The sequence below is a fragment of the Apis florea genome, unplaced genomic scaffold (assembly GCF_048593485.1).
Source record: "Apis florea isolate Af1SG1 unplaced genomic scaffold, ASM4859348v1 contig_1789_pilon, whole genome shotgun sequence".
NCBI lineage: Eukaryota > Metazoa > Arthropoda > Insecta > Hymenoptera > Apidae > Apis > Apis florea.
In genome coordinates, this window is record NW_028256481.1 from 739,858 (window position 1) to 764,818 (window position 24,961).

The 24,961-nt window shown below is 32.7% G+C and overlaps 1 protein-coding gene across 29 annotated transcripts in view; it reads right to left on the reverse strand.

The window, feature by feature from the left end:
- LOC100867579 (uncharacterized) overlaps window positions 1–24,961 on the reverse strand; it is a 200,349-nt gene that overhangs the window by 33,294 nt on the left and 142,094 nt on the right. For 15 of the 29 annotated variants that reach the window (XM_086911475.1, XM_086911487.1, XM_086911455.1 and 12 more), the window contains exons 2-6: window positions 16,678–16,748; window positions 15,621–15,656; window positions 14,181–14,216; window positions 10,064–10,137; window positions 7,807–7,891 (exon numbers count right to left, since the gene is read on the reverse strand). In XM_086911475.1, the coding sequence (XP_086767601.1) occupies window positions 7,807–7,891; window positions 10,064–10,137; window positions 14,181–14,216; window positions 15,621–15,656; window positions 16,678–16,748 (302 nt within the window). Of the gene's footprint in view, window positions 1–6,676; window positions 6,731–7,806; window positions 7,892–10,063; window positions 10,138–14,180; window positions 14,217–15,620; window positions 15,657–16,677; window positions 16,749–24,961 lie in introns of all 29 variants that reach the window. The other 14 variants (XM_086911459.1, XM_086911527.1, XM_086911485.1 and 11 more) reach the window with 8 other exon arrangements.

Sequence of the window (24,961 nt, forward strand, 5' to 3'; positions counted from 1 at the left end):
AAGATGAAGAAGAGAGAGAGGAAAGAGAGATAGAGAGAGAGAGAGAGAGAAGAATAGGAGGAAGAGGATCGCGGACAGAGACAGAGAGAAAGAGAAAGCGCGTTGAGAAAACTGTGCGTGGTATTCGTTCTATATTATTTTCTTATTTAATCGTCGGATTAGAAATGGCCAAAGAGTGGTTCATTTGACTTTGTGGTTTTTGGTACGGCTTTAAATATTTTTGACAGAGTTTGGAAAGTTTGTTTAGGTTATCTTGGTGATTTAATGAAATTATGATCCAACAATTAATATGGTGTGAAATATTTTTGGCAGAACTGAAGAGATGAATCGAAGAAATTTCGATGAGGTTTTTAAGAGATTTTAATTACTCTAAAAATTATTCGTGGTTTTTGGATAAATTTATTGTTTTATGAATTTAATGTAAAGGTAATGTAAAGGTATGTATATTGCAATTAACCTCTGCGACAATTGTAAAATAAAATTGAAGATATATTATCATACCAGAATGGATTCTACAAATGTAAATGAAATTTTAATTCTAAAATAGTTCTGTGTGAATCGTTAAATGGAAATTTAGTTATAATATTTCATCTTGATATTTCCATGTGACGTGATCACAGCAAAGAGTTAAGTATTAATTTATAATCTCGACAGTGAAATATGATTGGGATTGAAACACTTGTAGTTAATAGTTAAACGTATGATCCCTGCAAGAAGATTATTAAGCTGCTCGTCTAGTTGAATAATGAAGTGTATACGATATATATTTTTTTTTTTACAAAGTGCAGACGTGTTTTATCGTTAATTACATGGGAATTAAACTTTGAGAGAAATTTCACTTTCTTCGTGTGCCATTTTGAAAAATAATAGTTAGAATAATATAGTTAAAAGTTGAAAACACATGAAGTTCATTTATCACGATACAATTATACATTATACGATTTTTGCATAATCATAATGGTCTTTAACACTTAACGAAACACATTCTCAGTAATATTGAATCACTGAATATCTACGAGAAATAAAAATAGATGTGTATTTTATTTATAATAAGCATGACAAATATAAAAGGTAAAATATAAAAGGTGTGGAATTCAACTTGATCAATGGAAACAGAATCAAGAATGAAAATTTCCCAAGTGGATGTTAAATAATAAATATAAATGAATTTAGGTGTTGATAATCCATTTTATAAGCTTCTATAATTAGAATATGTTTTGCAGATGAGAAATACGTATCTTTATGATGCAAGAAGGAGTATCTTAATCAAAGATAAACTACTTATCAAAACTTTATCAAAACTTATCAAAACTTTCATCTTGCACGACATGTTTCAAGGTAAATGTTGTTTGAAGTAAAGTTTGTACTAATGACTCGAGATACAAAAAGAGGAATTATTCATCTCGAACCTATTTATCTCATTCTCTTTGAAGAAGAGATGTTTGATGTTTTTTAAAGCCAACTAATTTCACATTAATTATATTTACATATCTCTTAGAATATAATTTCAATTAATATCTTGTTTGGCAAGATAAATCAGTATGATTTAATCCTCGATAATGAATCTCTACAAATAAAAATTTTAAATCAAATTTGAAAAAAAAAAAAAAAGATATGTGTAAATGAAAATGTAAAAAAATCAATTGATTTCTGAGATTAATTGCAGGATCTAATTAACATACTTATATTCCACGCACAGTTTTAAATTCTGAGAGCAATCATGCAAAAATACTAGTCAGAAACACTATGTAGAACTCGAGTGGATGCAAGTAAACTTGTGTAATAAAATTTGTAATAACTATGATTTTTCTATGAAAAATATTCTCATTTCCTTTTTTGACACATTGAATATTGCACAAGCATCAAATCACGTTTAAAATTGTATTTTAAATAAAAGAATAAAAAAATTCTAATACTAATATAGCGGAATCTATTTTTAATAATTAATAGCTGATGAGCATAAATAGTGTACACTGTTGAGAAAAAAAACTTCATTTACATATATATATGTATAGAGAATACACGTTTAACTTGTAAATTTATGAAGAGAACATTTTACGTTATAACTTATTTCAATAAAGTATGGACCTCTTATGTCTTCTGTCTGATATTTATCATTATTCACTTTAATTGGAAAATAAATTCCAATTACTCTGCTCGTAGGAGGTTGTTGGCAAGTAAAAACACTTTGCACGTGAGTAAGATGAAAAAATGCTTTCAGTAACCGTACACGTTCAAGGTATACATTACCGTTCATGAATATCCGGATACTTTGTGGCTGATTTGTGGCAACAGTGCACGAATATTAAAATTGATGACACGATGACGATCAGAAATAATAATTATAATAATATCGAAGTCAGGATAAATTGTAAATTATTTATCAGTATAATAAAATAATATTCTCTTTTTTTTCATAGAGAAATTCAATAAATTTTGATCGAGTAATTTATATAATAATAATGACGATATTAAAAAATTGGGATCATTCGATTTTTTTACCACAAAATCTAAAACAAAAAGAAATTTAAAAATATTGTAAATAATATACTTCAACATCAAATCAAACGGTTGTCAAAATTTAAATGATTTAAACTATTTTTTCTTTTTTTCTTTTTTTTTTTGGAGAATTTCATGTTGTCAAAGAGACAAATATACAAGTATACGGATATTTTTAAGCGGTGATTTTTTCTTTACCTACATATAGACATATGTATACAATATCGCAAAATTGTACAAAAGTATATCTATCTATTTGCATACAATTTGATACTACATTCATCTAATGTAATAATACACAGCGTACAACGTTTGTAATAATAAATTTTCAAAAAGAACTTACGACTGTAATAAAATTTCTGAAACAGGAAATAATGGAACATGCAATACACGCACGTGCGCGCACTTTCGTTCATACAAGTGCGTTGTTGAATATGCGTGACATATTGGATGTAAAATGACATGCAGAGAGAACAGGACCGTGTTTCCTTCTTTACGTCTCACGAATACCTTTTCTTATTACTTTTCTTTTTTCCTCTTTTTCCTTTTTTTTTTTCCTTTGATATGCCATATATATAATAAAGTCTCAAAATGAGTTTATGTGAGTTTATGCGAAAAAAAGAAATCAAAAAGTAGTAGACTATAAAGTCAATATAAACTTCTTTTTCTATTTTTTTTTTTTTTTTCTTTTGTTCCAAGAAATTAAATTTGAAAATTCTTACACGTGGACTCAACTCTTTCCAGACGGTTTTTCATCAATTTTAAAGAATGTTCAAATTTAATTTATGATAAAGAATTTTTATTTTGGATTTTTGTTTTTATATCATAGTGAAATCATCGACTATAGAATATGCTATATGTATATATATATTGTAATGATTTTGTAGTCATGGGTGGTTGCGAATTTCTTTTCTTTCTGAGATTAGTTCTCGTTTATAAAACGATAACTAATTGTTATATTAATTATAAAAGAGCAATGTTTATAGGTATTTTTGTACAAAAGTTTTTGCGTTTTTAAGTTTTTAAAATTTAAAAAGTTTCTTGATGACCATGTATATAAGATATCGTCCATTTATTTATATTTATGAGATAGAAAATGATTAAATTTTAATTATATTAATAATATTAATATCAACGTAACGAGTTGACTAATTTTCTGATTTTTTTTTAATATCATTTTAATATAATGAAAACTTTATTACTGTTATTAATTCTCCATTATCATTTTTTTACATCTCTTTTTTTAACTCTTTCTAGATTAAACCAAAACTTTTTTCATTCATGATGAATTAAGAGTCCATTACTTCGCTTATGTTAATTGCTTCATGATAAAAAGAAATTTTCAATTAAATACGATCCAGTTAACAGTTCAATTTTACATAATAATTTGACAACAGCATATTTAAAATACGTAATGTACTTTCTACTTAGAAATTATAAATTATTATATTCTTTTTAATTAATTCATTTTCATACTATGAAAGAATTTCTGATTACATTTCATAAGATATGGATTTTAAAAGATTCATATATTGTATGTATATATTATATATGTGTTCATTTTTTTTTTTTTGCAAAAACAAAAGCTTTTATTTTTCAATTGTTTTATTTTCCACATCCAGAAAATTAATAATACAAGTTTAAATTGCATTGTATTATTCTTGAATAAATTGGAACTATTCTCAGATGTAGGAGAAAGAACAGAAATTAAAAACCACCCTGATGTGTACACAAGCAATGCTCCATTAGCAATCTTAAATATTCACACATTTGTTACATAACTTGTAACATGTATTTAAAACAACAATTATTATAATTACAATTTTATTCGTATTATTACTTACTCTCGTTGTAATCCAGCTTGCAAATAATTCTAAATTAAATTCTCATAATGAGAGAATGCAAGATATTCAGATGACCAATTTAATTGAAGTTTTGAGCACTGGTAGATTTCACAAAAAAAACAAAAATTTATTATAAAACAGCTAATTAAACCTATCATTATAAATTATTTTCTCACAATATTTCAATTATCACTATCAAATATATTTATTAAATTTAATAAAAATTAAGATTCTTACGATTTTCTTGAAAATGAATGATATGAATAGATAAATATCTTAATATTTTATATTATTAATTTAAATATTTCAATATTAAATGTATAATATAACCAGTAGATTGCGAATTTTTATATAATTAAAACGTTCATATATTTATCCTTATAAAATAGAATAAATTGACACGATTTTGTTTCATAAAGACTCAAATTTTCCATAGCGTTTAAGACTGTGCGAAAATTACGAATGAATCGTGACGCAGTGACTTACATTTTTTCTAGGAATTACGTACTATGTTTTTCCAGGAATCGCGTTAATCACTTGTGTCTGAGATTTGAAATAGTCAGTGCAAGCGAAAGGTGCGAGTAAGAAACGATAATAAACGATCAAAAATTACTCTTTTCTTTACACGATGATATCTCAGGAATCGAAAATCGTATCGGGATAAACGAAAAAGCGTTTTAAAGAGGAAAGTTTAACGCTTCTAATGATCGTTCATTCGTTGATTAGAAGTTAATAGTTTCGAAGTTACAGCGATTCAAAGTTTTTCTAATTTTAATAGAATTTCTGAGGTTATAAAGTAACTTGCGATAACTCAGCGGAGAGGCGCGAGCGAAAGGTCCGAACAAATGACAAGGATAGAGTAAACGATCAAAAATTACTCTTTTCTTTACACGATGATATCTCAGGAATCGAAAATCGTATCGGGATAAACGAAAAAGCGTTTTAAAGAGGAAAGTTTAACGCTTCTAATGATCGTTCATTCGTTGATTAGAAGTTAATAGTTTCGAAGTTACAGCGATTCAAAGTTTTTCTAATTTTAATAGAATTTCTGAGGTTATAAAGTAACTTGCGATAACTCAGCGGAGAGGCGCGAGCGAAAAGTCCGAACAAATGACAAGGATAGAGTAAACGATCAAAAATTACTCTTTTCTTTACACGATGATATTTCAGGAATCAAAAATCGTATCGGGATAAACGAAAAAGCGTTTTAAAGGGGAAAGTTTCGCGCTTCTAATGACCGTTCATTCGTTGACCGGAAGTAACTATCTTCGGAGTTACAACGGTTCAAAGTTTTTTTAATTTTTAATATACTTTTAACGAAGCTTTAAAAGCTCGTGACTTGCTGCTGCGTGTCCAATGATATTTTTCTCGATTTTTAATTGTCGGAAATGTTTTATTTTGAAGAGCGTTTATGCAAAAATACGCATTTACATAAAAATCCGCAATCTAATAATCACTAACAATTACGGAACGAACGTGACATCGTTCGAATAAATAAATTAATAAATATTTCATTAATGAGAAACTCACATTCAAGACACTTCGTGTTCAAAGTTTCGCCTCATTAAAATACACGTGGCGTTTATTCAACGCATCGCCTCAACTTAATGCATCATTGAATCTTTAATCATGAATATTTCAAAAGATAAACACCTCTTTGCTTCGTTATATACGGAGTATTTTTCTAAACAGTAACAATAACAGAGAAGATCCGCAAGTGTTCATCACATTAACAACAAAATCGGTAACTCGAACGTCTTGCACTCCTCTTGCTATCAAATTTACACGATAAAACGGAGACTGTTATCCTACACGGCCCTGAGGAAGAAGGGTATAAAAGAATGAAACGATACTTGGTAACGAAGTTGTAAAATAAGAAGGTGCAAGGTAAATTGTATATTTCTTTCGATACAACTAACGGTCGAAAAGGGAAATTTCAATACGATTTCTTATCCCTTCTCAAGGGATTTTATCTTATTCTCGAAACTTCCATTATACTTCCGTTATTACTCGATTCACCAGATAAACGATTTTTTTTTCTTTTTTTACAGAAAACTTTGTAAACTCTCTTTTACTAAATTTTACGTTCTCCCTACAATTTTATTTGCCTGTTTGTTTTTCTCTTTTTCTAAATATACAATAATACACAATATACGCATGATAAAAGTATGATTGAATATATTCGATTCGATGTATTTGTAGAGTAAAATTTATGGTATTTTCTGCGGCTATTTTCCGCGTGAAAAATGCGAAATCGAATGTCTGGAGAATCGATGACAAGAAAAGGATAAGGAAAGGGGGGGAAGGGGCTCCGAAAGAGCAGGCGCACTTACTTTCAGTTGTATGATGGTCTGCGCTGAGATATTATGCCCTTGCTCCTGAAGTCCCTAGAAGTAGGTCAACACTACGGGTAAAAACCAAATCGCTACGCAGACGAAAACATAGTGGAAAGGTAGGGTGGGGGGTAGGGTGGGCGGGTGGGGGGGAGAAGAAGAACCTAAAATGGATCTTTTCTTGGGATATATGTATATCTCGTTTCTCATTGCTCTTCCGTATCCAAGGCATGCCCAGAGATATACCTAAATACTGTAACTTAAAGTAAATACCATTACCAACCAAAAAACCAAATACGACAAAATGCGGCGGCGACGACAGTTCCAGGTGGAAGAAAGTGAGCGAGGCAAAAGAGAAATGTTATAATTTTTTCGATAAGTTTCAATTGCAAAGAATTATTCGATCGAATCACTGTATTTTATATCGAAACGAAATCAAAGTAGGTAGATAACAGTGCCGTAAAACAGTAAAATTTCCTCCTTTTTTAAATCTTACTTAACAACAGCACAATAATAAATTGTGCAGAATTTAATTTAATCGATAAAAAAAAATAATTCCTTAAAAATCGCCTTAAAACCTCAAAAAGTAGCGTTAAAAAAAATCTCCATCCACCTACCGAATCTGAAAGCAGAAAAAAAGAAAAAAAAAAAAAAAACGTCATCTCGACGTCATCTCCAACATTTTCCATACGCGTCAATCTTTGGTCTTTGGAAAGAGAAACCGCCGGTTTCCTTCCAAATAGAATGGTCGCCGTCGCACTTGAGACCAACTTGAGTGTACGCTACACCGAAAGCACCGCACGAGGCAACGACTAGAAATAGGATTGCGTCTAGGAGCGAGGACAGGAGTTAGATAGATTGGAGACGTGATCGTGGCTGGTGTATTCGTGGACACGTATGGACGATTGAGTCGTTGGGAGTCGAGGACGAGGGAGAGGGAGGTGGGCGAGCAGATGGTGGTTATACACAGGCGCACACAGAAAGAGAGACAGACAGATTGTGGGTAGGGAGAGGGGGAGAAGTAGCGGCGAGAAGAAAGATAAGGGTACGAGAAGCAGGAGTAGCGACGACGAGAAGAGATTTGTGAACAGCAACACGAGGCCGTGTCGCCTTCCGAAGAGGCCGGTTACCTTCAGAGCGACGATTTCCGCATAGCCAAGCGTCCCGCCGCGGAGCGTCGTCACCGACCTCTTTAACCCTAATCCCTGTGCATTGACCCGTAGGCGGAAACATGGTTTATATTGTTAATCTGTATCATCGAAGATCGATGCGTTGTTGTCGTTGTGAGAAAAATAATAATAACAAGGTGTGTTGTGGTGGCCCAGGCAGCCATCGAGAGTCCAGTTTTTGATAAATGGAAGATGATCTTTTGGAGCTAGAGGGCGTTGATTTTTGAGGTCGATGGTCGATTGTGTATCTACGTAAAGTTCAAGTAAAGTTTGGATAACTGCTAGAAAGTTTCATGGGGCAATTACAATTATGAAGTATCTTGACTGGCGTGTAAAATTCTTTTTTATTGATAAATTAAATTTTAATATCTCGTTTTCAAAAGAATTCTTAACTTAAATTGAACGTTTTAAAACTTTTAAGTAAAATTATGTTAAAAAAGTGTAACAATAATATTTCTTTTGCATTGCATGTCGAAGAAATAGGAAAAGATTGCGAATTAAAGTAAATTAAAAATGAGAACGAATAGTATAGATCATTCTGTGCACAGTTATCCAATTTTTACAGTGTTCTCGATCGTATTTTAAGATCGTAAGAGTTATTATAACTTTTTCAAACTTTTTATCAACAAAGATATCTTTATTGTGCATAGACTTATTAATTTAAAATTTATCGAAAAAATTCAATTTCTGTAAAAAACAAACATATATTTTCGTCTCCAATACCATTACTTGTATCCTTCAACCGGTAATTTTTCAATCATTCGTTAAAAATACCCGATAAAAAGGCGTTGCACGGACTCTCGATCGCAACGTGGCGAAATTATCAGCGAGAAATCGATATATCGAGTGGTGTTCGCCACTATTGAATCGAGAACCAAGCTTCGATCTCACGAATACACGTACGCGTGTATAAATATTCGCGTTTAGGCGCAACTGCTCATCGTAATTCATGCCGTGCCTGTTTCATCAGTGGCAGGCTGTATTACATGTCCGTTAAACATTACCAAATGCTAATTATAGTTAAGAACGAAGCCGTTGTCCTCGAATCGTCGAGCTAACGAGAAACATCGAGATTCACTGTCCATGAGTTTCTACAAAAATTGCTGCCGGAAATTATTTTGATTACACGTAACACGTGTTGAACGTTGTTCCAATCAGAAAATGTTCGATGATATTATTCGATTCGTCTTAACGATTTTGGGAATTAATTGCGAAATTGTATCGTAAAAAAAAAAAAAAGGAAAAAAGTATTTTCACATTAACTTTTTTCAATGTTTAACCAAGAAATTTTATCTTTCTTTTAAGAAAATGAGAAAGAAAATTATAAATACCGATTTTATAAAGTTATTAATTGTTAAAAAAATTAATTTTTAAAAATGTTGGAATAAAAGAATTGGACTTCACTCGACATTCTTATTCTATGGAATAATAGTAACACATCAATTAGAATTTTACTAAAAATTAATAGATAAAAAATGATTAGGCAACAAATGATATGAAAATATGAAAAAGAAAAATTAATATTTTCCAATTGGAACACGTTTCTTTTTAGTACGTTTATATATCTCACGAGGTGTGTAAATAAAAATACATTCTCTCTCAAGGAAAATACATCGTTTATCCTTCGTGCCATTTCGCTCCACGTTTTCCTTTCACGTCTCTATTATTTTTCTCTCATCCATCCACTCTGTTGCTGATGTACAGAATTCGACGAGATTGGTTTCTGAAGGGATGGCAAACGTACAGATCGAAAGAGAAACGATATACTTTCGCGTGTTGCACACGAGTACAGTTAGTAGAACTAAAGTGTTCGAATCGTACGAATACGGTAGAAATCGATTCATCGTGTAATAAGCGTATACGTGAAACACGATTCATCGAAACAAATTGCACGTAAAACAATTCTTCTCTTCCAAATTCATAGTCTTCTTTATTTTTTTTCTTTTTTATCGGAAAGCAACACAATTTTTTAGTTGATCCGAAAATTTCCATTGATTGTAAATATTTAATTTTACATATATAATTTCTTTCCAAAAATTCAAAATTTTACAGTTTATACTACTGCTGTGCCATATCGCAAGTGCAATTTGTTTCGACAAGTGACGAGCAATTTCCCACCACCGACGTTCGAATACTTTCGTTTCACATTGCTGCACATCGTTGACCAAACTTCACTTAACTGCACCCCGTCTCCTCCTCTAGATAACGTTAGCTAGATACCTTTACTGCGGAAAAGACGTCGAAGCCCGGGCTGCCAAGCTCTCCTTTCTGCCCTTTCTCCCCCGGTCGCCCCTGTAAAAACGGAAACACACCGTTTTCATTTCGGGTGGAAAAAAAGATAACAGGCCGCTATTATTTCGAAAAAGGTTCGAAATTTTTAGCTGGCTCACACTTTTACAACGCTCGACCGATGATGGCTCTTTCGACACTGTGTTTCGAATTTTTACGCTCTTCCCTTTTCCCTTCTTGTTTTTCTTTCGAATATTGTACAGTCTGGCCGGGTTTTCGTGCTTTCGCGTTTGCAAAACGGCGAGTTTTTTTTATTAAGTAAGAGTAGTTTTATTCGTGAAATTGTGGATTTTGCGCGAAATTTGAAAGTTACATATCTTTTGCTTTAATTATTGTTACGCGTACAAAGAGAACAAATGTAATTTTGATCTATAAATAAATCACGTAATAATTTAAAAAAAGAAATGTGCATCTAATTTCTTAAAGTTTTTATTTATTAATTACGATTCTACGTTTTATGTATTTTATTGTATTATTAATCCTGGCACGATTTTTTCAGCAAGCAAATAGCGAGCAAACTCCTTTTATAAATAAAGGAAGATCAAAATTGCAGAGAATTGAATATTGAAATATTACGGATAAATTCGAAAGAAAAATATTTATTTATTTTATGCTTCTCTTGTTTCAAAGCAGCGTCGTGGCAAGTTTAATTCTATCATTTTGATAGTGGTATCAATAAATGTGATGCCATTATTTAGAGAAAACAATGCGACACGCGTAAAATCCAAATAACTTGGGTATTTTTCTGGTTTCTGCAATATATTTACATATAAATTTGACGCGCAAAGCTTGTCGCATGAAAGGGATTAATTACAAGATTTTCATTTAATTCTTTTTAATAATGAAAAAAGGGGAAATAACTTGAAATTTAAATTGTGATGGGATAATTTTGGGAAACGAATTACGTGGGTTCAAATTAGAAAAACGTACATGCCACAATAATCTAGTTTTTCCAAAATTGTTTGCACGGTTCCCAAAAATCATGTTATTATCGATAAATCAGTTCAAAGATTGAGAAAAGGAAAAAATTCTAAATTTTGAATGATTTTTGAAATTTTAATCGTTTGTTTCATTTTAAAACTTATTCTCAAACGTATCTTTTACCTTTTAATTCTTTATTTCTTCGTTATATTATCAATTATCAATATTTCTAATACTACAAATTTCAAATTTCTTTATCTAAAATTATTCGGACGAAAAGTTATGAAATCAATGAAACTAATAAGTAAAATATGAAATTTCTTAATCATTAAATTCGGATTTGAACAGTTAGAAATATTTAAAGACACCATTTCTCTCGTTTGTTTCATTTCATCTGCTCTGAAAATATATTTCGAATATTAAGATTGCAAAAGTTAAGTTTCCAGGCGTTGCTAGCAATGGAAACTTCTAATAATATTAACCCAATATTTTATGGTTTCTTCAAACAATTGCTTCGTATTCCACATTTGAAAGAATCGATCGACTGTCTAAGACCTGGCGCGATTATACACGCGTCTTTCCTTGTTCTTCGAAAATGAAAACGAATGAGAATTATGTTAAATTGGATTAAGATTAATTATATCTATCATTCTACTATTCTCAAGCCAATCGCGTTAATAGAATAAAAATATATAGAAAATAATGATTATGATCATTCGTTTTTTTAACATATATATCTATTTTCGAGTCAACTCCAACAACTTACTCCACGACCACTTCGTCAGTGTTCACAACTCCCGTTTCGCTCTCAAATATTACACATTCGTGGCGAAACCGCGTCAACTTAACATCTAACGTCGATCCAACGTTGAGAAAGAAAAATTCTGAGATTCGACGGGACGAAATTCCATTTCGCAAATTACGTTTATACGTCGCTAAAAGAGAGGGGAAAAAAAAAAAATACAATAAAGCCCACCCGATATTGGAAAGAGAGTTTAAGCGTCGAACAGGGTTAAGAAAACTTTTCAATCCCCGAGTTTTTGACGCCTCGTCCAGTATATCGACCATCGACTGGCCACTATCTTCGTAGCCACACACACGCGCATACGTACGTATACACGAGGTTACACGAACAGCAAACGTAAAGGTGGAAGAGCAGCTCGATCGAAATTCTTTCAAACCAGACCGCACCACCATCAAGACAGAACAAATATCGCGTGATATTTGCAATGCACTCGTGTCCCTCTCTTCCTTTTTCTCTCTTCTGTCCCATCCGTGCACGCTTTGGCTAGCGCGCGCACACACACGCACACCTCGACTCTCCGTGTAACACGTGATTCCCGTAACGTTTCCCTACCGAATCAGAGACCTTCGGAAGTATTTACAATTAAAGCGGAATTCGGCGTTCGCGCATGCGCGTCACGTACGAACCTCGCGTTTGAAGAAACAACGATGTTATATATCTCGGTGTATTTGTATTCCCGATACGTGACCTTTTATCTCCGTTCCGAGGACCAGTTCCCGCGGAATTTCTTTCTCTCCGCTTTTCGAACCCCTTTAAGCGGCGAATTTTTGCACGATAGGATTGGTTGCAAAATTCAAATGTTAAAAATTTGAAATTTAATTGTTTAGGATTGGTTGGGTATATATTTTGAAATTTTATCTCTACGGAAAGGAAAAGAAGTAGAAGTAGTATTATCTTGATTCGTAAATTATTGGTATTTATTCTGTCTCATCCATATTAATGTATTCGCGAATAAGCTTACGAGTAAATTTTTCTTCTGTATTTGTTTTTTTATTTTTTTTTTTTTTTTTAATCTCGTTCCGATCAATTTAACACGTATCTGTAATGTTAAACGAATGACATCGTTCCTTGTTTTTCTTGCATTTAATTATCACGTGATATTTGAACAATATTTAATTCAACGACAGTAGAGATTGAAAATGGTTGAAGATTTGTTTATAAGGTACAAAAATGGATATGTAACTTTCGATCGCATGGTTGTATTATCAAAAATTAAAATGTTTAAAATGCTTAAATACATTATTCAAACATTAATATTTTCACGTGTGAATGCAATAAATTAAGTTGGAAAGTAAATAAGTAAAACAGGGCTCATTCCACCATTTGAAATATATTATTAACATGTAATTTACTTTAGATGCTTTATACATTTTTGCATACAATTTTCCACAAATGCATAAACATCTGCAACCAGCCAACAACATTTAAATTTTCCCCTTTACCTGAATCTTTAATCTTTCTTTTGTTATATTACTTATATTAGATGTTGACACACAGATAAGCAATTGAAGTTGCACGCATTACCATCTAGCTCTATTTCTGTTCACCAAAAGAAACCCACCAAACCAGAAATATACTCATTCTATTTTTTCCATTCCTTAATAACGATACACTTTTTCCTCGAAATTTCTAAAAATTGTTATTGTTTTAAACATTGTTTTTTAGAAAATAATTTTGAAATAGGTGCATCTATCAGCCTATCAGATCCATATCGAACGATAAACAATGCGATTCAATCCGCAATTATATTCTGTTACAATGTATGATTAACGCGTTACTCTTCCCACCAATTATTGGCCATTAACGTCTCTTAGTTTAACCAGCGATAACACTCCACTTTCCACAGGGATATAATATTACCCACTGTAATTGTAGAGGATATTCGAAGATGATGTATAACGGCGAAATAACTCTTAATATTTGGACACTGTAATTCTCTTCGTGTTCATCCACTGTATATATGCATTATTCGCATCTTATGCGATTGATAAAAGTGTAAATATTTTTTGATCGTTTGATAGTTGATACAAGAAGCTTTATTATTAATTAAATGGTATAATTATTTACAAACGTTTATCTAACTAATATTAATATAACGATAAAATAATAATTACAGATTTTGATTGTTTACCATTGATCAGATTTCAATATTGATTTTAACATCGATCGATTAATTAATTAATTTCAATCATTTAAACGCGATAATACGCAATAATATTTTGTAAAATCATATCTCTATCTTTATGGAAATTTATAGAAATAATTTTTCGGAAAATTTTTAATTATATTAAAAAATAGGTAGGTTTGTGCGTGCACTTACCGGCTCACCTTTTGGTCCATCTAACCCAATAGGTCCCTGAAAGAACACGCTGGTAAGTTCGAATAATAGAAAAAAGGGGGAAGAGGAAGGTGTGAAAAAAAAAAAAAAAATCAAAAAGGCCGTGGCGAGCAGCCTTTGAAAAATAAAAATAAATAAAATAAAATAAAATAAAATCATTCCTTGCGATAATATGATGATATTGATATTCTAGCGATATCGAAATGCTTTCAGATATGACGTTTACGAAAGGAGTGATATAAAAGAACGATTAAAGTGCGCGAAAATATTTTTCTTTCAAAATTCTTTCCATAATAGATTTCCACTCGAAAAATACACGTGTGTTGTATCAAAAATTGTGTGTCTCATTTTTTAAAAGAATCACTTTGGAAAGTAAATCATAAATTATAAAGTAGAACGTTTATGCAAAATGTATTATCTGATTATATATGATTTATTATTAATTATAGTATACATTTGTTATAGAAATACGAGCAATAGTATTTTTTTTTCGAACCACTCTTCATTTCCCTCTTTACAAAATCCCATTTCGTGTCCATCGATCCACATCGATTGTCACTTTTTTCTTTTTTTCAAATTTGTTTCAAAACTAATCACCATTTTTCCCAATCTTTCCCCTCCTTCTTTGTCCACGCAAAATTTTTACCATTCGTTCGACGTTGTGTTTTACACAACGAAACATCATATTTGAAAGCATATGTCGAGCTTCGATTTGGCAATCGATATATGTATATATATATATATATATATATATATATATACACATATACACATATAGGCATAAATCTGACGCTGTGGAGGAAAGTGTAAAAAAAAGGATATTGCCAAAAAATCCAGGGGGAGGAAAAAAAAAAAAAAGCGCAAATTGTACGAACGAAGAAGGAAATACAATGTGACAAAGTGGGGCGTGTGGAAAAAGAGAAACATCGAAAAAAATAAAAGGGGAACGAGATAAAAAAAAAAAAAAAAGACACACTATTGAAAGAGAGACGAAAAAAATGTCATACTTTCGACATTACAATCAATATTCGAATATTCCTTCTCGCTCTTTATTTTTTTAAATTTATATCGATATCAATATATCGATATATAACGACTCTCAAATTCTTTCTTATTTGTCACAACAACATCGTCCAATTTCAAATATTCGAATATTCATCGCAAACACTGGATCATATCCTTGTTAATAAATATCTTGACACATTAATATAAATATATATTGTTAATTAACAAAAAAAAAAAAAGAAAAAACACGATTTAGCCGTAGTTTACGTGCACGCGTGAAAATAACATGACGACATGTGAGAGCGATGTGTGAGAGAGAGATAAAACGAAGGAAATAAAAGCAGACAGATAATAATAATAATAATAATAATAATAAAGTGACAGAAGAGAATGGAAAGAAAATAAAAAATAATATACCGGAAAACCGTTCTTGCCCGGCGTCCCGGCCACACCCTGTAAGAAGGGGTATAAAAAATTAAAAACTCGTTCATAAGGGGGCAAGGGTTAAAAAAAGTGTTCTCGCGGTCCATGCAAAAGCAAATTTTCTCGTCGCGGCCGACTCGGCTCGTCGCGTGCCACGTGACCATAATTTCTCACGTGATGTTAAAGATCCGCTACAAATACAGCTACACCCGATAATTATTCCAACCAATTAGATATCATCTCAAGTGGCGGTTACACACACACACACACACGCACGCACGCACACACGGGTACGCACCTCAGTTATCGAAACTTGGCTAGATCACAGGGTCAAATCTGTCTCTTCTCATCCCTCCGGATGACACGCTTGCCAGACCGGTCTTTTCGTTCCACGATCAATAAACTTCATCCACGCACCGATGAAAAGCGACACTTTTTGTCAGAGATTTCGTTTCGACCCGTGTTTGTCGGAAAAACAAAAGCCTCGATTGTTATTCGTTAATGAAAAGTTTCGGTTCTTTTTTTTCTTTTGAAGAGATTACGATACTTTTAAAGTATTGAGATATGCGGGATGAAGGAAAAAAAAACGAGAAGAAAATCGTGAAACGTATTATTTTCGTGAAAATATATATAAGGGCATACGCTGTAGATAGAAATAATTAATTATTCCCGTTTCCAAAGAAGTTAAATATATAACTGATTGTTTGTTGAAACAGACAATGATGAGCCTTTTGTACTGTGAGATTCTTATAAATTAGTAGAAAAATTTGAAAAGTGATCGCGCCCAATTTTCGTTGAGTTAAATCGCCTTTGTCAGACTTGATTCGATAAGAGGTATACCTAGGTGCATACCCTGTGCTTACCGACGGTTAAATACGAATTCTACCATGTACGTATCGTTAGCAAAACTACACACCATGCATCGAGCTACACTATGAAAAAAAAAAACAAAAAAAAAAAAAAAGACACGCACGTGCCAGCACGACGGGGTGCACTACAGGATCGAGGGAGCAAAGGGGTGGTAACGAAACGGAGGAACGGATCTACTCACCTGCGGGCCTGGTTCCCCAGGGTCGCCCTTTTTCCCTTTTTTCCCTCGTTTTCCAGGCTCACCGGGAGGACCTACAACCAGGAACAAACAATAAATCGATACTTTGAACGCACTTGAACGAAAAAGCAGGGCGAGGACAGAGAGAAGGGTGGAAATGAGTTTTCGGCGCTGGGAGCGAAACACGCGAGTGGCTCTCGGCCGAGATAGGTGGTGGTAACGAAGGTTACACATAGTGATGGGATCAATTTGTGTTTGGGAATCTGAATCCAAAGTCCAAAAACGCTACAGTTTCATTTACAGTATTTTTAAACTTGGACAAGAAATTATTAGAGAAATCATTTAGTTTTTGAAAAATATCTATGTATTTTGAAATTTGGAATTTTTGAATTGAATTCAAAGTCCAAAACACTCGTTTCATATTTTAAACTTGGGCAAGAAATTATTAGACAAGTCATTTTAGTTTTTGAAAAATATCTATGGATCCAAAGTCCAAAAGACTCGTTTTATTTGGTATTTTAAACTTAAACAATTATAAGACAGTTAATAAGTCATTTGGTTTTTGGAAAATATCTATACATTTTGAAATTTGGAAGTTTTCAATTGAATCCAAAGTCCAAAACACTCGTTTCATTCACTATTTTAAAATTAGACAAGAAATTATTAGACGAATCATTTAGTCTTTGAAAAATATCTGTATATTTTGAAATTTGCAAGTTTTTATTCTATCCAATTTTACTTGGTAAAAAGTTGAATAGTAATTGTATGTTTTAGCATCAGAAATTCGAAAGTTTTTAGAAAGATTAAGATTAATCATTTCTTCCAAAAAGTTAAATGTCTATGTATATATTTGGTATTGAAATTTGGAAATTTTCAGACAGTTAAATAATTATATATTGTTATATTTTGGCATTAGAGAATTCATTAAGCTTAATCCTTTAATTTTTGAAAAGTTTATATTTAATCATATATAAAATTCACAAATCTTCAGAAATGAAATTGATTATACAAAGAATTAATATATTTATGGAACATTTTTGAAAATTTTAGAGATAAATTTATGATATAATATAATACACTTTATCTATCACAGATTTCAATTAGTTCATAATTTAATAAATTTATTTTATTTTGATTTCTACAATTGACTTTTAAAGATGTATATAAGTTTCATATATTCTGTATATTTTAGTAAATTCAAAAATTTTCAAATTCAAAAAATGGAATTGATTGATTTACTTTCTACCTACATGGCTTATAATAATGCTTCGTTCTAATACTTGCTAAGTATATTGATACAGCTTATTTACAAATATAAAAAATCTATCTATGAATCCTTTGATATATTAAAAATATATTCAATGTTTTTATAAATAGTTTTTATAATGAAATAATCAGACTTGGAAAAATTGACATTTCATCGAAATTTTACAAGATTTAATCCACTTAACAAATTCTTTCTTTTCAAATAATCAATTCAATCCAGATAGATAGATGTTTAATCATCTCCTAATTTACTATTACATTAATTACAGCAATCAACAATCAACAAATATCGATTTTCAAACAAATGGAGAGTAACAAACTCACTACTCTTATATATATTTCTTATTATTTCACTCCCTTATTTTCTTACTTAAACACACCTACTTTCGAAAAAAAATCAGAATCTCGTCCATGTTCAAAAGTGTACTTACGATCTGTTCACTCCCATCGCTAGTAGCGCACGCAAGAAAAGAAAGGGGGCGCAAAAGAAAAAAAAAAAAGCTCTGGATCGAAGTTGAAAACGAAGTTTCCCCTCCCCCCACTCTGGTTAAGGATATTTTCGAAAATTTCTCGTCCATCGTTACGTAATGCGAAAAAAAAAAAGAAATCAATCGATCCTGAGGGCTACCTCGCAATTTCGAGCAACGTTTTAGCGTCTGTGTCGCTGCGTCTGTCGTGTAATAAGATTTCGTGTAACCGCATTTCCCGTGTAAAGCGTTCCATAATGCGTGATTCTGTGGAACAGCGGGGAGGAGGGAAATCGTTTCCCAACGCTCGTACGGATTTCAATCGTTTTTCTATTTTCCCGCGGAAATCGTTTTTCTTTTCGATATTTCTCTGCCCCGTGTTTTTCGTGTCGATTTCGTGTTTTTTTTTTTTTTTTTTCTTTTTTTCCTCGAGGGGAGGATTTTTCCTTCCCCTCTGCTTTTGCAGAAATAATGACGGTTTAATCTTTATAACGATGCTCTCGAGAAGAGAATATCATGGGATCAAGTCTTTTGAACGCTTTGATCGCTTTTTCATTGTTATTTCAACATCCGCGAAAATAAACTCTTACATTCTCGTATTTGTCCAATCAAAATTGAATTTAATTTATTCTTATCGATTTCTTTTCTTTGCTTAAAAAAATAACTTATAATCCATACAGAAAATACTTTTCGATCTCTTTGAGAAATCCCTTGTGTAAACCTATAAGTTTAAAAGTCACATACAATCCTTCAATTTCGAATACGAAATAATAAATAAGAAACAACGTGAACCAATGAAATCGTCAATAATCCTGTCACAGAGGATACTTAATAAATAAAAGTAGAATTGTGCTCAGCTGTGATCGTTGCAATTTATTCACAAGAATTTCACGTTGAAGAATCACGTATCATTTAAATTTGCTCAAAGATCTAATCATCTCGTGGATGGTATATAGGCCAAAGGAGCAAAGTTTATTTCCGGGCCAGGAAATATTAGCCAAGTTTTTTCCCCGCGCGTCACAACCCCGTCCGAGAATTGTTTTCAAGTTCTTGCCTCAATATCAGGCCGATATCGGCCATCCCAACTTTCCTTGTTAGCACGTTTCTTATTTCATCTTTGCCCTCCCCTCGTCAGCTGGCGAGGAGATTTATATTCGTGTCCCGGATTGTAAAAGGGAAAAAGTCGACGAGAAAGTTTTTGGTTCGCGCCCATTGGCTAATATCGCCCATTCGAACCTCTCCCCCTCCTATTTTCCTCTTCTTTTTTTTTTTTTACCTATCCTTAGCTTTGATCTTCTCGTTCTCCTCTTCGTTAATCGTCGGATAAAACGAGAATATATTTCGAAATAGTTGCCTCGAATTTAATTAGTAAGAAAGAAATTAATAAAGCCAGGCAACATTTTGATGTAACGTTTAATTAGGAAAATTTCATTGGTCTCATTGCAATAGAACAGCGTGCAGTTCTTTTTCGACAACCCAGAAACACGTTTGTTGAAATACGTTTTATCCATGGATTTCCTATTAAATGATGTTCGATCGAAAAAAAGTAATTTCGATTCTTCTTCGTGTGATTTAAGAGGCTTATAAAATTCTCTTAATAATATTGGTTCATCTGTTGGCAACAAAATCCGAATCCCTGTTAATATATACGCGTCGTAACTACTGTGCTCTTCCCTTCGTTCAAATTTATCTTCACCAGCTGTTCATCTCGTTTTTGCACCATCGTCACCTTCCAACTTTCTTCAACCGTTTCCTCCTCCTTCCAACCTATAACCTCGAACGAAAACAAAACACGGAGAAAGAGTAAAAAGAAAGAAAGAGAAAAAAAAACAAGAAAAACAAGAGGCCATAAAAAGGGAGAAAGAAAACTGTGTAACGTAGACGTTACAACACGGTACATCCGCTCATCACGGGATTATCATCGACGACAGAGGAGAAGGAGAAGAAAGAAAGAGAAAGAGAGAGAGAGAGAGCAATGAAGACATCTGTTGATACTTTCTCTCTCTCTCCCTCTATTACGAAGAGGAAAAATAAGGAGGAGGGGAGACGAGAAGACGACAGCGACTTTAAAGCGGCAAATGGGAGCCAGGATGGAACAAGGACATGGATGATACAACCGCAAGAATCTCTTTCGATCGATCGTCCTACTCTACTAAGAAGAGAAACTAAATAAAACTAAAGTAAACTAGAAGGCGAATGAGGAAAAAGGAGAGAGAGAGAGAGAGAGATATGGTATAGGCGAGGATATCTCTTTTCGCCTATATATTCCATTTCGCCTCGTTGTTACCATTACTTTTCACAACCGTTCCTCTCCCGTCTCGTTGGCTCGCGGATGTAACCAGAAGTTTTCTTCTCCTCAGAGTTCTCGTCAAACCGCAAATGACGAGCACGACCACAGAGAGTGTGTACTCGAGGAATTCCGGCGAGTAACGAGGAAAGTTGTACCGGAAAAGAGGAGGAACACTCCTTGACTTAACACTCCTTGTTGCTTTCTTGATCGCTCTCTCCTTTCTTATACGCGCGCAAGACGTATAAGACGTTCGCGTGGGACAGATTTGAAACTCGAAACAAAAATCGGTGTACAGAAACGAGACTTATTATTACTGTTGTTAAGAAAATTGCGTGTTATCTCGTTCTAGTATCATATATAAAAGTATACCATCAACTGTAGTATTAGCAATGATAATTGAATCGAATCTCAATTGCCTGCTACAATTTTCGTGCATAACACAATCGAGAATAATCTGCCTCGTCAAGAAAGAAATGTAAAGAAAGTTTCGAAATGAGTTTTTCCAACATGGAGCAAGATTACTTTTTTTTAGTACTCGAGAATGACGCTAGAGGTCGATAGCTGCGCACAAAATGGACGATCAGAAGAAATATCTGCAATCCACAAATTAAAATTTACATATTCAAGTTGTCCAAATCAATATCAAGCATTTATTATTTCTTTTTAAGTATTAAGTCAAGTAAGTGGAGGATGAGAAAACGGATCTCGAAGCGTAATATGGCATCCATAGGTTGGCGCCTAAGCAAGCATCAAGAGACGCGTAGGAGAAGGAAGGAAAGGCAGTCGGTCTAGACGCGACGAAAATACTCGTCGAGGTGCGCGATAAAACTGGCGCTTTTCACCTCGGTTACGCTCGTCTGGAACGGTTGTTCCCGCAGGAACCGTTCCCAGGGTAGGGGAGCCCCCCCTCCACCTCGTAAGAACGAGATTAACGCGACGCTTTGGCACCGTACCAAGGGCAAGGGACTCCCGGTCAACTTAACGACACTTCGTTTTCGCTTACGGAATAGCTTCAGGCGGATGGAAACGATACAAAGGGGGGCCTCCAACTGTTCGCCAGGTTCTCGAGATGAGATTGATCGTTGCTTACTTACTTGCCCCGGCTCCAATTGCTTCTTTGGGGATCGTCGTCCGTTGGATCGTGATGGATCCGTTGGATTAGCCACTCGTGGACGGAACAGGCTTTAGGATTTTGCTTATAATGATTTGTTTGTGAGAAAGAGAGAGAGAGAGAGAGATGGTGGATTATTTATGCCGGTTGTGAACAGTCGGATAGAAATTTTAGGGGACGCGTTCGAGACACTTGGCTCAAGGCGAATTTTTAAGACACTTTGACGACGATTCCGGCTGTAAGATTTTTGCTTTCATCCCAAAGTGAACGAAGGAGAGTGTACAGGAGTTTCTTAGTTTTGATGAATAGGATGGGTGATTCGTGGTGAAGCGGTAGTAATGGGTGTAAACGACAATCGTATAGTTTTGTCATGTCGAAATGATAAGGACGAAAAAGAGATGAATATTCTTCATGAAGATGTCTTGTAAATTAAAAATATATTAAAGAATAACTTTTGAGTGTATAGAAAGAAAATTTGAAACGACTTTTCTAAACGACGATATTTCTTAGCCCAAAATCGAGTAATCGAGTATTTAAACCAGATGATCGGATTTCGCAGAATTGAGATTCTAGCATGGTGTATTCTGTAATTCTATCGACTATTCGGTGAGATTGAATAGAAATGTCTATTTGATCGAGATCGAAAATTAATTTCGAAATCTTCTCCTAATTATATTTGAGAGAAATCATGGTAGAAATGAAAACTTGAGAGTTTTCTTTTCTTTTTTTTTTTTTTTCTAACTTTTTCTTCGTTCCAAGAAAGAGATTGTCAAATTTCACATTCGAAATGTTATTATATTAATTATCGAAATTTATCGAGTATCAATTATTTATTACAATATCGAAATATTTGTAAATATACTTCAAAAATATTATAGTTATAGTCTCTGTGCTTTAGAAATTTATTAGATTCTAAAATTCGTCGCGGGATATTACTTTTTCAGTAAAATTACGTATTTATTCGTTTTATTACGACGGAAGAATAGTTGGAGAGATTTAAACGAGAAACACGGTCGTATTTCATGTTTGCTTCAAAATTGTCCCAGAACAGCAACTGTCGTTTTTCATTGCACAGATCAATAGGCTAACGTTCACATATTTTTTTTTTCTTTCAAATAATTGCATTTCTACCTTTGCGTGCATTTATCTGCATTTAATAAATAAATTGTACGTCCATGCCATTTTCTTTTTAAATTTTACAACACGAAATTGTAATATTTAAAATTTTTTAATAACGATTGCTCGAACGTACGATACATTTAGAGATATTTAACAATTAAATCGATCAGATATGCATAAAATGAGGATATAATTAATCATCGAATCGATCGTGCACTGACTAAATGATTAATGATCAGATCTATCAAATTTTACAAGAAATTTGATAGGTTGCACATTTAAAAATATTTGTAAAACATATAGTGGTACACAGAAAGTTGTCATGTGTAACTTTCACGAGCTGTTGAAATTATGATATATTATTATATAATTACACGCGAAATAAATACTGCGTTAATGCAATCTTTAATTATTTTCGTGTCGATCTTTTTTAAATTAATTTTATTTAAGATTATTTTTTTTAATGTTTAATTCATTAATTTTTTTCCATTATTCCATAAGTTATTGTTACAAATATATATTTTTAATAAATATAAACTTCTCTCATTTTCAATATATGAATTATTACCTTTGCACTATGAAATTCTTAATCATACTGATGATAACTTGAACCAATTATCATATTCGGTACAAGACTATCGAACGTAGTAATATTCATGAACAGAAGTTTCGTTTGCGCTACTGAATGTACATATATTATACTCTGCAATAAAATCCAATCATAAATTATGCATGTATCATTTCAAAGATATCTCTTGTTCAATATCGACGAAATTCTGGTTAAATTGAAAATTATTAAGTTTTTCTCAATCTTTCTTGAATTATTAACTCTTTTCTTTAATATAAAATCATAATTAATTATAATTATCGCTTTACACAGGTCACAGATTGAGAATCACTGAATAGTTACTACAGTGGAGAAGCAAATGCAAAAGATTAGACGAGACAAAGAAATGCAATATTCATTTAGCTAAAAATGACAATTCTCAATGGCAACTCTCTTTTGAATTGCGAATCACTGCCAACGAAACAAAATAACGAAGAACAAGACAAGAGTTTAGTAGAGGGTTTTAATAGAATCCCATTGTTATTCAGAACAATCGAATTCTGCCTCGAATTATATTTTTATAAATCTATATTATTATTTTTAATCGACATTCTTACTGATCATTAATCAAAAATCTATATTTATAGAATTAAAGTAGGGAAGCAAACAAAAATAGAAGACAATATTATTTAATTAAAAATGACAAGATACGCTTTTTCTTATGAATTATGATTCACAGATTAAGAATCAGCATCATGGACAATAAAGAAACAAAATTATGAAGACTAGGCAAGAGAGCTAACCTCTAAATTCTATATTATTATTACTTTTAACATTATTGTTGGCCAAAAATCTACATTTGAAACTAATATACTGAGAACCACTCAGACAAATCCGTAGAATTAAAGCAGAGAGCAATATCATTTAACTAAAAATGACAAACATGAAATACTTTTTTTTATAAATTATGACTCATGGACGCTAAAGAAATAGGCAAGAGAGCTATATTGATATTATTATTAACATTATTGTCATTAAGTCACTGGGAAAAAATCTACACTTGAGAACCACTGGCACATAGAATTAAAGCAAACAAAAACAAGAGGCAATATCATTTAAAAATGAACACAGAAACGTTTGTTTTTTCTTTTATAAATTATGACTCACAGATTAAGAATCAACAGTAAATGGCCAAAAGTCTACATTTAGGAGTGATATATTGAGAACCACTGGCGCATCCATAGAGAGGCAAAGCAGTGAAGCAAATGGGGATGGCACACGGTAAAACGGAGCAAAGGAAAGCGGAGCAGGAGGCAAGGTAGAGAAGCCGGGGACCTCACATGTTGCGGCCGCGGGCCAGTACGGTTATATTGGGGCCCAGCTCTGATTCCAGCCTCGGTAGTTTCCCATGATTGAGATACGTAATCGGTACGCCTTGATGTAGCCTGCATCCTCGACAGTGTTTCGTTCTCTTTTTACGATGCTCC